Raw genomic sequence first — 13,438 nt, 5'->3', positions numbered from 1 at the left:
AATATATATATATATATATATATATTCGTGAGGAAATATGAAACTAGAAAATTTTAAATCAGTGTTAGTTTAAATGTCTATAATTTTGAAGCAAAGTACTCATTCAAAAAATAATCTTTTTGTAGAAATTAAAGGCATTCCAGGATTTTGGCTTACAGCACTTAAGAATGCGCCTCTTGTTGCAGATTTCATCGAGGTGAATATAAATTTCTTTTTATTATGAAAATTATTTTATATATGATTATTAACATTTTGGAAGAGTATTGTTCTCATGTAGCAGTGTTTGCCAGCTACCTGTATAGAGATTTAATGTTGTTGTTAGTGCTTAGTATCATTTATTTAACCTTCTGTATTATAAAAATGTATTGTTTAGCATAGAAAAATACATTTATAAAGTAATTTTATCTGTGCTTTTTAACATTTTGCTTTAAAAGCTATTTTGTAGTATTGTAATATGTGGTACTACCACTACAAAAATTGGCATTCACAGTGTAAAATCTAATGATGATGAAATTTTGTAGAAATATATATATAATGTTGTGTTCTCTGGATTCTTGAATATTTCAAAATGTTATTAATATTTAAAGTTTTGTAACTGTTCTATTTTGCATCAAAAAGGAATATAGAAGAAAAATTGAATTTTTTAAAAAAAATTCTTTTGTTTAAAACATTTAGCTATGTCATGTGGCAGTTAGCAGTACCTTATTTTCATTGTTTTGTAAAGTCTCGTCTGAGGTATTACCTGATTTTTTTCAGAATACAGCCTTTCCACTGGGAACTAAGAAAAAAAAAAAAAAAGTTAATGGAAAATTAAAATTGATTTGTAGATTCAGAGAATAGTTTTCATTATTCACATGATATTTTTTTCATTTTTAGGAATATGATGAACCCATTTTAAAACATTTAAAAGATATAAAAGCAGTAACTTTGTCTAATCCTATGGTAAGTTTTTTTTTTTTTTTTTTTTTTTTTTTTTTTTTTGTGTGTGTGTGTGTGTGTGTGTATAATGTTATTTTGGTAGTCATCATCGAGCTCAGCTCATATTCCAGTTACTACCCTGGAGTGGATGTAAACATACACAGTTTGCAATTTATCGGTACATCACTAATTAAAAATGTAGGCTGCCTTCAAATAATCAAGTTTAAAACTTTTTCAGAATTTAATGCAAAAAAAAAATTTCTTGTAATAAAATAGTAGAATTTACCACACATAACTTGCTAAAAATCAGAGTTTTACTATTCGTAAAATTTGTCTGATACTTTGTGTTTGGTGTATTTGATTTCTCTAAATGTTTAACTAAGTCATAAAGTTAAATTGTTTGCTAATATATCTGTCATTAAATTGGATTGGGTGATTCCAGATTATCTACACTTCCACTGAAAAGGTACGAGAAAATATTCAGGAGGCAATGCAAAATGTCAAAAAGTATTTCTGTAATAAGCTGGGTAGTCATGTAGCACACATGTATTTGAGCTTATGTGGACTTGCAGTTTTGTAATTCAGTTCTCATCTGTATGAATAATATTTCTTTTTGCATTAAATTTCATCTGTTCTCGGAGGGTTGTGATCGTGTCTGGTGTTCTATGTGGAGTTTGCATAATACTCCAAATTTTTTTTTTTTTTTTTTTTAACCAAAAGAGGTCATGGGGAGAAAAGTGCAGAAAAAGAAGTGGTACGTGTGTCTTTTGTGGGGCTAGGTAACAGGTGATGCATCATCGAAATAGATGTAAAAAAGGTATTCAGACTTTTTTCTCCAAAGTTGTAATGAAGTTTGATAACTAAGTCAGCAGCAAGTTTTTATTATTTTAGTGGGGGGTGTGGATAATTAGAAAGTACCCCCAGATTCATGAAGTATGGATCGTGCATAGTCTTGTGCAATATTAAAAAATTAATGCCCAATATTATTATTTATTATGTTAATTTTTATGTTAAAATTATTTTATCTTTAGATCTGTAAAAATTTTAAGCTTTTTGCACATAAATAAGAGCATATTCAGTTACAGTAGCATTTAATTTTAATGTTTTTTGAATGTATTAAAATTGTTTTTTGTGATAACTGAGATTATACTAAAATGGTCTTTTATTCCCTCTTTAGAGTTTTTACCTGGAATTTCAATTTGAACCAAATGACTATTTTACCAACACAGTATTAACTAAATCTTATGCATTAAAATGTGTTCCTGATTCAAAAAATATATTTTCCTTTAAAGGGCCTGAAATTGTTACTTGCAAAGGGTAAGATCACTACTATTCTATCTAAAGTTTTGAGTCTTTCATTACAAATAAATTTTAATGAAATATTTCATAATGTTGAAAAATATCAAGATGAAAGGCATGTAGATTTTAAGAAAAGGCCATTTTTTTCCGATTTTTAAATTGTAAAGTTAGAAAAAATGTTTTTGCATAAATCTTTATGTAATCACCCATTATAAAGTCACTTCTGGTCTCCAATGGGCCTGATGGAATTTTTCTTTCAATGCATTATAATGATCTTGAATGTTTAGTAACATAAAATAGTTTCCTCCTTATCAGCAAGCACACTGAAATACACATTGTGGGCAGCGTCTTTCTGAACAAAAAGCAGTAATAGTTGGGAACAAAAAAGCTTTGTCCTGGTGTAACATGAAATTCTCAGGGCACTAAAAAGAGCTTGAAGATTTTATGTATTAGATTATTTGGAGTTTGATTTTGGTTTTTCATGAAACTTTTTTCCTTGTATAATTTTTTTTAAGTATATAGTTACCATTTCGGTTTAATATCATTTTATCAGTATTTTCAATAGCTTTATCTATTTTATCCCTAGCCATTGGATTGGCTGCGTGTTTGGTTTCTCATGTTTTTTTCCCCCTTTGAGATATGAGTCAGTTTCTATTAAAAATTCTTCCATTAAGGCATCCTTCCCACTAAGCAGATAGCTCTCATGTGCTTTGCCATATTCAAATAACTGACCCAACCTTTTTGTCATCTTTCTTGCAGTAACATGATTCTTTGCTGATAAAAGTTCTGATCTTTGCTTCCGAAAAATTGATCGAAGTGGTTTTTGACATCCTTATTGGAAGCAAATATTTTACCATTTAAAAATTTTTATGAAGACACGCGTAATCTGAGAGTACCAGATCAAATTAATACATTAGTTGTGGTAGCACATCCTGTCTAAACTGTGACAGCTTCTGATGAGTTACCTAGCTTGTGTGATATCTGGCGTTATGTTGAAACACTACACCTTTTTCTGTTGATTTCTGTTTGATGAATATCCTCAGCTTTGATGGCAGTACACTTTTGAATTATGTGTGCAGAATTGTCTGCTGGAAGCTTAACCCCTCTCCCCAAAAAACTAAGTCTCTCAAACAGACAACACTCTCTCTCACACACATATATTCAAATGCACTTCGAAAATTAAAACTTATTATGTGTATTGAGGAGTTTTAATTTTTGAAGTGTTTTGGAACCAGCTGATCTCTTCTACTGTGTCATCACTTGCATTCAACTGTTGCAAACAAACTATTTCTTATAACCAATTATGATTCTCTTCAAAAGCAAATCACTTTTTTTATATTTGAGGAGAAAATTGCTAATGTAAACGTAATGGAGCGAATCTCTTAAGAATTTTGAAAACCCATTGTAGAGTTCCTCCCTTGTATTCTATTAAACTAAGTGTTGATGAATCTAGTGAACAGCTTAGCTAATAATCTCTGAAGTCCAAGAACAGAAACGTAAACTACCCTTTATTTGCTTCAAATAAAGATATACAGTGGGCCCCTTTCTCAGGACGTACAGCAAACACCTCCACTTGGGCTTAAACTCAAAATGTAAGAAATAAGAGCTAAGTAATGACTAACTAAAGAGATTTATCCGCAGTTAACACAATTCTAAACTAGTTGGCACATAATATTAAATTAGCAAACAAAGCTATCAAAAAGCACGTAATACGGCTGAGCATAATAACAGTTTGAGAGACATAGGCAAATGCTATTCAGGAATCCTAGTTCTCTCTCTCAGTTTAGGTAGTTTACGTATTTAAGTTCAAGTCATTGGAACTTTGACTCAGGCATGAAAGTTTTCCGCGTTTTCGCAGAATTCCGCTTTTTCGAATGTCACCCAGGCTGTTTCTGAGATCGATGCAGAACCGTTGAGAAATCGCGACCGGCAAATTTGGGGGAGGGGTAAACGGAGGACATGCTCTCTCTCTTCCTCTTTTCTTTGTAAAAAAAACTTTACGTCATGCCAGAGATCGCAAAATGCGTTGTTTCACATCAAGGCGAAGTAGGTGGGGCTTATGTGGAAAGGCGGAACTAGATGCATACGAATGTGGAATCAAAGAAGAGGAAGCAAAGGAGAGCTGACTTCAATAATTTCAGTGATCGGTGCTGGCACCATCTGTCGGACATACAGATACCTTACTGATGTTATCCAGAGCACGTGCAAATTTTAGTGTGTGTAAAGTGGCATACGGTAATTCGGAGCATAGATTGTTATGTTATTTCTTTTTTGTTTGTTGCTGTAAGTTTTTCAGTACGAATATCTTAAATCCAAATCATGAGCACAAAGGAGTGAGAATCTAAAAAAAAAAAAAAAGCAATTAAACATTGCAGAAAATAAAAAAATATCAATGGATTGTATAAAAGCTGCTGAAAAGGAATTGAGACTAGCTAGCAAGAATTAGGAAATTAAAAAAGTTGGCTGCAAAAGTAGCAAAAAAAGCAAAAGCTTTTTTCCTAAAAATTTTTAATCAGGATCGAGTGAGACTGAGACAAAATAGTTATTTTTTATATTCCTCCTTTAACTATGCATTATTTTGTAACTATATTATCTCACATGACTACTTTTTCTGGTGTTCTACACTGACTACCAATAAGTATTTGGACACCTATGCAAATGACGATATCTGCGGTCCTAAGGTAGGTCACGGACTCCGCCGGTATATATCGTGTAGGAAACAGCATCGGCTTTAGTCGCATGCAAGATGCCTCGCAGTTCGGAGCTCCCTGATTTTGAGAAAGGTATAATTATCGGGTATCACAAATGTGGCCGATCCTTAAGGGACATATCTAGCGATCTGAAGTACCCAAAATCGACAGTGGCCTATGTGATTAAGAAGTGGAAGGTGAGTGGTAATTGTTGGAATGTGCCCTGAGTCGGCAGATCAACGAAATTGGGAGATAGAGACCGAGGAGTGCTGTCCAGAGAAATTCGGAAGAACCGCACCCAACTGATGGCCCTCATCCGCGAGGAGTTTCAACAGGCATCCGGGAGTATTGTTTCAATGAATACCATCCATAAGGAAGCACATCTGCTTGATTTTTATGGTCGTGCTGCTGCCCATAAGCCTTTGATCACTAAGTCCATCCGCGCTGCTCGGTTAATGTGGTGCAAAGCACATCGAAATTGGACCGTAGATCAGTGGAAATGGGTTTTTTGGAGTGACGAATCAAGGTTCACCCTTTACCGTTCGGATGGCAGGGTCTGGGTCTGGCGTCTACCTGGAGAACGTCTCCTGCCAGAATGCATTGTGCCAACAGTCAAGTTCGGCGGAGGTGGAATTATGGTCTGGGGGTGTTTCTCCTGGTATGGGCTGGGACCCTTGGTAAGCTCAACTCCGATGCCTACTGCACTATTTTCTATGACAATGTGCTTCCTACGTTGTGGCAGTTTTACGTGTTGGACCCCTGTTACTTTCAGGACGACAATGCCAGTTGTCATGTTTCGACGTTAACCAAGGCTTGGTATGGTGCCAATGGAGTTCATCGAATGGACTGGCCTGCCCAGAGTCCAGACCTGAACCCTATCGAGAACCTCTGGGACGAGTTGCATAGCCGAATTCAGGGGTGCACTACCCGTGCAAAATCGGGGAAGGAACTTGTATGTCTTCTCCAAGCCGAGTGGAAGAAAATACCACTAGCTGTCATACAAAGACTTGTGGAAAGTATGCCCCGGAGGGTCCACGCTGTAATTACCTCTCGTGGAGGCTCTACCAACTATTGATTTTGAATAAAGTTAGTTTTTCTTTTCTATCACAGGTGTCCAAATACTTATTGGTAGTCAGTGTATAAAGTACTGTTTATTGAACTAAAAGCGAAGATAATTGAAAGCTATAGTAACAGTTATATATATATATTATCTCTAAAACTTGTCATTGCCTGAAAATCAGCAGTAATATATAACATAAATATGTATATATTAGTGTGTTGTAATGTTGTGTATAGTATTCATGTATCAACTGTTAAATTAAGTTACATAAAGAGCATCTTAAAGAAGGTTAATTCAAATTTCCTGATGATTTACTGATTTTTTTTTTTTTTTTACAAGTGGAAGATAAAATTAATAGCAAAATAGTAAGTACAAGTATTATTTTAGTTTAATTATATGTATATGTTTAATACTTTTTATATTAAAAGTTTTTTTTTTTTTTTTTTTTGAGGTCGCGCATGCACATTTAGTGTTTGTGTAATTTTGTGTCTGAACGTTGTTCAGTGTTTTTTGCCAACTTGCACTTTCATGCCTGTGGACTTATTTACTTTCTACTTCTCATTTGCATTTAACACAGTTCTAAAAACTAGATCTGGTAAGAAATTGTAACTGAAACTAGAAGAGAGGACAGTGTCATTAACTTAAAATAGCTTATAGAATTAAATATACCTTACACCATATGTTGCACTTTGAAATGAACCCAAATCGTTTTACATTATCATAGTTGATTTTGAGAAATTTAATCAATGAGCAATTTTTCACGTTCAGTGATTTGCTTCAATCAATATATTTTATTTTGTATTCATCAACGTCATCCAGCCTTTTAGAATATAGTGAATTTTCAATATGAAAGTGTAATCTTTCCACACATTTTTAGAAAAGTGTGCAAATTTGTTTTTATTTACTTATACTATTTAAAAATTTTTAATAACATTTTAGATGCAAAATACACTGGAAAAAATTCAAGAACGTGACCGCGGAAACAAAAAAGAAAAAGGCAAGAAAGGCTTTTAGAACTATCACAAAATATGATGAAACGGCTTCTTTTTTCAACTTCTTTAATCCCCCTCCAGGTAAATTTTAAAAAATCAATTTTCAATTGTCTAATTAATTTAGTCTTATTTTCTGTGTTTAGTAATTGTTTCGGATGGAAATGTGGTCCGCTTTTTACTTACCTGTTAATTATTTCGCTTTAGATTGTAACGTTGCGCGCCTCCAACTTGCACGTAACCAAGGGGTGACTGTGAAAACTGGATAAAACACAGAGTCTTGTAAAGGGTTTAAGTCCCTTTTTATTCAACGTAATAAATTACAATTGCGTGCTGTTGACGCTCACAGACTGCGCCAACTCGGCGGTCAAATAAAAATAATAACCTGAAAAGAACTTAAAGACAAGACTCTAACTACGAGGCTCTCAAAAATAACTAACTCACCGCGTTTTACAATACCGCTGCTAATTCAGCAGACTTGAAGCTCACTTGAACGATTAACACTACTTCCCGCCAAGCACATAGGCCGAAACGCGGGGTTCTTGAATTTCTCGCTAACTACCTCCGCGCTCGTGAAGTAAGAATATCACACACCGAACTTGTTTCCTTCCTATTTAAATCATAATACTTCCGCTGATAATTTGAATCCTTGCGCGTTCTACTAAAATTTACATATTCTGGCATTGGCAGTTCCAGGGGAAAGTAAGGCTTGACAGGAAAGATAGTTTAAACTTAAAATAAATGTTAGTTAAAATAAATATAAACCCTACATTTGCCGCTGCCAGAATTTGGAAAACTTCGAAGCAGGTCCTACAAACGACCTGTTGTAAGTTTATCTAATTCTGAACTAACTGGCGAGAACCTCGTTTACACAAAAAAAATCTTATGTAACAAATTGTATACTAAAATTCTGTTGATCGTTATAAAGCTCTCTTCTTACAGCAACTTTTCCTGGACTTCATCAATCAATCTTGGTCTTTCCTTCCAGCATCTGGAAGGAATAAGTATCAGTATCTTTCTAAATACATTATAATTTACACTTTCTTGACACAATAAATTTTTGTTTTTAAACGATTCGTTTTTCTTAGTTATTGCTTACTTCACATTCATTCAATTTTTCAAGCATTAATTTAACTTTACCCTGGCTCTCCACCGTGTGTGGTGTCAAACGGGAATATTCGTGTTTTAGTCTTACAACACTTCCCCTAACCACCATGATTTGTTAGAATTCAACGACCAAATAGACACACCTTACTCGACATTCTACAACTCAATGAGCTACTTTAATATTCTTAAAATTCAAATGTAGGTGGAGAACCCTACAAAACACATTCATTCTAACTTCCCCCTCATTCATCTTTAAACATGCAGGCTTTCGCTCTAAAGCATGACTTTATCTACAATTTAATACTTAAATTTTGACTTCATTGCTTTTAAGCATTCACTTTTAGCATCTACAATTTTATGCTTCTAGACTAAATTCTACTTTTACATAACCTTCAAGTATTTACATACATTTACAAAATTTTAATACATATGATTTTTACAATTTACCATAAAATGAATAAGAGAAAATAATTTTTTACTTTACTCATTCTTCGCCAAGCTGGCGGCACTGAAACTAAAATTCTTATTAGTACAAGAATACGAAGTTATTTTTATCTTCGGCCAAATTTTGGCTTTAACATAACAGAATTAGTCTTCCGACCAACAGAAAATGCTTGTTTTTAGCTTTTACACTTAAAGAAAATAATACTTTTGCCTTATCTAAATAAAGTAAAACAAAACTAAGTCTCAACCGAGACATATTGACTTTCGTCAAAACATAGAACTTCGTACTTATGCATAACATTTCGGAACAAAAGAGAAAAAAAATTTATAGAAGGTTTTAACTTATCTTTGAGTTTTCGATGCTTGAAACTCCGTCATTCGTTTTTGGCAATATTGTTCCCAAGTTAGAGGTTTCATGGATGTTAATCTTCTCCTTACTGATCTCCGAGTGTCGTCCATATTACTTTTTCTTTTGTGTCCTCTACATGCTGGCCTCTTGGCGGAGTAATCGTCTGGTTGTTGGCATTTCCGTTTTTCCCTGGGACGGCTGGTCTTGACGTCCTCCGGTCTGGAGTCCTTCTTGAATTTCTTCTGTTCCTCGTATTTTTGTGCCTCCTGTTGCCGTTTCAGTTTCCGGAACGGCGGCCTTGCTGGCACCTGACTCTGTGGCCGTGTGCGCGTTCTCCTTGATGTATAATTTCTCCTGCAATCCTTTGTAGGTGGTGTTTTCCTCTTTACCACGGTTTCTTTACCCGGTGCATCTGTATTTTTGTTTTTCTTAAACGTTGGAGTCTGAAAGTTATTTTTTCTTTTTGATACCGACGTCCGGGTTGTAGAAGTGCTAGGTCTCTCTTCAGTTCTCTGTTTCTTGGGTGGTGGAATAGTTGTTATTGTCTCTGTACCTTCTACTTCGTTTAGACTTGAGTCCTGCAAGAAACTTTTAAGGATTTCAAAATCATTTGGATTATAGTATTTTTTCACCTGGTCGGGACGTGCTTTACAGATTTCCCCTCTCTCGTTCTTAAGATATAATACTACTCCTTTGATTTCCTGAATTACATAGGGGCCTTCAAACTTTGGAGCTAGCTTTGCCGTAAAATTGTCTGGGGCACTTGATAAAGAAAATTTCCGCTTCAATACTTTATCCCCAACTTTAAAATCTGCTTCACGGCGTTTTCTATCATAATATATTTTCTGCCTATTTCTTGCCGTATCCGAGCTTTTAAGCGCCTGGTCAATCAGCTTTTGCACATCTTTTTGTTTAAACTCCTGCTCTCTTTGTTGCACAAAGAATAATTTATCTAAAGGCGTATTTAACTTTCTGCCTAAAAATAATTCTGCTGGAGTCTTTCCCGTAGTATCATGATTTGCCGTTCTTAAAGCATAAGCTAATTCATTTATGTAGCCATCCCAGCGCTTGTGATGTGTGCTCACGTAACTGCGAATTATTTTTACTATATTTTTATTAACTCTTTCTGCTATGTTAGCCTGTGGTCTATACGGAACCATTTTGATATGGCGTATGCCAAGTCCATTGCATATGTTTTCAAATATTTGACTAATGAATTGTTTTCCGTTATCGCTAATGACTTTTATCGGTGCACCGTATTTTAAAATGTATCTGTGTAAGAATGCATCTGCGACTGTTTTGGCTGACGCGCGTTTAAGTGGAACAATTTCTGTCCATTTTGAAAAATGATCTACTATTACTAAAAGAAAACGATTTTTATTTAACTCGCTCTGGGGGAAGGGACCAAGAAGATCTATGCCTAAAATTTCATTCGGAAATGTAGCGCGAATGCTATTTAAGTACCCGGCCGGGCTGTAATTAATATCATTTATTAACTGACATTGATTGCAGGACCTGACATACGCCGTTACTATTTTGTATAATTGCGGGAAATATACCGCCTCGCGTACCCTTTTTAAAGTCTTTCTGACCCCGAGGTGGCCCGCTGTTTTTTCTTCGTGCAACTCCTTCAAAATGCTTAATCGAAGCGAGGCTGGGATGACTGGCTTATACTCAAGATTTTCGTTTGTTGTTTTCGTATAGAATAATAAATTATCTATTATTTCATAGTTTTTTGCTCTATTTCTTATCGCATCGATATCTGTGTGCTCAAAGCTTTCGGGGTCTTTCAAATAAGCATAGATATTTCCAAATTCAGGATCAGCTTTCAGTTCAGTAATAACCGTATCTCTAGAATCTAAAATTTTTGAAGTCAACACAGCGCATTTAAGTTCATTTTCTTCATCATCCAGTTTTATACGAGAAAGTGCGTCAGCTACATTGTTTTCCTTACCCGGTTTATATTTTATTGTGATATTATATTCTTGGAGTTTTAAAGCCCATCTTATTAACCTGGGCGTTAGGTTTTTCCCCGAGTAAAGTCTACCAACAGCCGCATGATCCGAAAAGACTGTTACTGGCGATTTGCCGAAATAAACTCGAAATTTGTGTACAGCCATTAATACGGCTAATGTTTCTCTTTCTGTAGCTGTATAATTCCTTTGTGTCTGATTCAACGTTTTACTAAAAAATGCCAGAGGATGGTTATTTTGCATAAGAACCGCACCCACCGCATAGTCTGACGCATCTGCTGCAATTTCCAGGTTTTCGTCCCCCTCCGGGAATTTTAAAACAGGGGCATTAATGAGCGCTTCTTTTAATTTTTCAAATGCTGTGTTAGCTTCCGCTGTCCACGTAAATTTAGCCCTTTTTCTTTTGATTACTAAGTGTGGTTCAACAATATTAGCGAAATCTTTTATGAAAGATCGATAGTAAGAACATAACCCAAGGAAAGAAGAAAGTTTCTTGGCGGTGTTCGGCGGTGGAAAATTCTTGATGGCTTTTATTTTTGAATCTTGCGTTTCTATACCCTTTTGCGAAATTTTATAACCGTGATATTTAAGTTCTTTAGTTGCGAACTTGCATTTTGAGGCGTTAATTGTAAGACCGGCCTCTTTTAATAATTTAAAAACTTCTTCTAGATCATTAATGTGTTGTTCCAACGTACTACTCGTTATAATTATATCATCTAGATAGATTAAAGTCGATTTTCCTAGGACAGGCTTTAGAACAATGTCCATAGCTCTCTGGAATGTTGATGGGACCCCACACAACCCAAAAGGCATGCGTAAAAATGCATAAGTGCCCGATTTTGTTATAAACGCGGTTTTATGTATATCTTCGGGTCTCATAGCTATTTGATAGTAGCCAGACGTTAAGTCCAAAGTAGACATATATCTAGTCGATTTGATCTGTCTAATGATCTCGTCTATAACCGGCAAAGGGTAAACTGGAAATTTGGTAATACTATTTAGTTTTCTGTAATCAATAGCAAACCTCCAAGCCCTTTTATCCGAAGGAGGAAACTCGTTCTTTTTCCTACATAGTACGACTGGACTCGCGTACTCACTATTTATGGGCGTTATTATTTTATTCTTTAACATCTCCTGAATATGTTCTTCGATGATTACGTCTTTTTGTTTGTCATACCGATAAGGTTTAGTCCTACAAGGTTTTTCGGCATTTAATTGAATCTTGTGCTTAACTATTTGGCAGTTTCCTGGTTTTTCTGAAAACAAATGAGAAAAATTACTCACCACTTGCTGTATTGCTTTCCTTTCATGGTCATTCAGATGGCTAAGGTCCACTTGAGGTATCTCCACAGGTTCCACCACCCTCTGGTCCATCTCCAACACCACGGAACTATCTTCAAAATTTAATTTGGCCCTCGCGGCCCTTAAAAACTCCATACCTAAAATAAGAGAATGTTGCAGATCTTTCACCACAAAAATTAATACTTTGAGACTTTCCTCTTTTACCTGTAAGTTTAATGATAATTTCCCGATGCAGTGACATGTTTTTCCTTGCGCCGCTATAATTTCCGTATTTTTGGTTTTAAATAATCGTACCCTATAAAAATTCTTTTTGAAGAAATTTTCACTCATAAAATTTCCTTCTGCTCCTGTATCGATGAGGGCTTCTACTGGTACATCGCCAACCAGGACTTGTATAATTGGTAGCTGTGAGTTTTTTACGATGACCGTATTTAAATGTCTATTTGAGGGTTTTTTTAAAACTTCCGGGGTCTGGACCCTCCCTTTCACAGGCCCCTCTACTCGTTTAAAGCTTTCCTTTCAATCTGTGCCTTCTGGGTACGCGGATGTTTATTTTCAAATTTTCTTTTTGGGCCTTGACCTTCGAGTTTCGATGAGTTAGCTTGATAGCTCTTTCCCCCATAAGAGCGATTTCCATTTCTGGTTTCCTCATTTGAAGATTTCCTTCGGGTACTTTGAGAATACGTTTCCCCTCTCGCTTTTTCCGCTATTCTGCGATTTTGAAACTTCACCGCCAATTCGAAGAGTTCCTGCAATGTGCTTGGGTTTCTAATTTCAAAGTAGTCTTGAACAGCGGGTAACAATCTTGGTAATATTATTTCAATAATCTCCGCATCGGGTTTCTTCCCATACAGCATATCCGTTAGCTTAATTTTTCGTAGAATAAAGTCCGTCAATTCTGCTATATCCCTTTGATAGAAACTATATAGTTCGGCTTCCAGCCGTGCGCGATCTTTCACTATGGGGAAGGCCTTTACTAACGATTTTTTGAAATTTTCAAATGTATATGTCTGGCTTCCAAATTCCCCTAATAAAAATTTGCCTATATTTTTCCACCATAGCGCGGCCTGTCCTCTTAGTGCTGATGTGGCGATGGCAACTTTTTGTCTTTCAGGAACACGGTAGAGCTGAAAGTGGTTTTCTAGACCTTCTAGAAATACCGCCACCGAATTTTTTCCGTCGAAATGGACGTTTGGCTTGATTGACGCTCTCAAAGTCTGGACCAGGTATCCAAATCCTTCTAACTGGCTTGTCATTTCTTGGTGTTGTCCAGCGGCTTCCATCCAGTTTTCGGCCATTTCAATTCG

The 13,438-nt window shown here is 35.5% G+C and overlaps 1 protein-coding gene across 1 annotated transcript in view; it reads left to right on the top strand.

Moving 5' to 3' along the window:
- Positions 1 to 13,438, top strand: part of LOC118197809 (nucleosome assembly protein 1-like 4) — a 55,226-nt gene that overhangs the window by 24,152 nt on the left and 17,636 nt on the right. Inside the window, exons 6-9 of the mRNA XM_035369347.2 lie at positions 126 to 196; positions 877 to 942; positions 2,096 to 2,235; positions 6,907 to 7,040. Of these exons, the coding sequence (XP_035225238.1) occupies positions 126 to 196; positions 877 to 942; positions 2,096 to 2,235; positions 6,907 to 7,040 (411 nt within the window). The remainder of the gene's footprint in view (positions 1 to 125; positions 197 to 876; positions 943 to 2,095; positions 2,236 to 6,906; positions 7,041 to 13,438) is intronic.

Source organism: Stegodyphus dumicola, chromosome X1 (assembly GCF_044657685.1).
Source record: "Stegodyphus dumicola isolate Sdum_Otavi_A_Nest chromosome X1, ASM4465768v1".
In the NCBI taxonomy this organism is placed as follows: domain Eukaryota; kingdom Metazoa; phylum Arthropoda; class Arachnida; order Araneae; family Eresidae; genus Stegodyphus; species Stegodyphus dumicola.
Note: the sequence above shows the minus strand (reverse complement) of the source record. Positions and strands in the feature narration are given on the sequence as shown.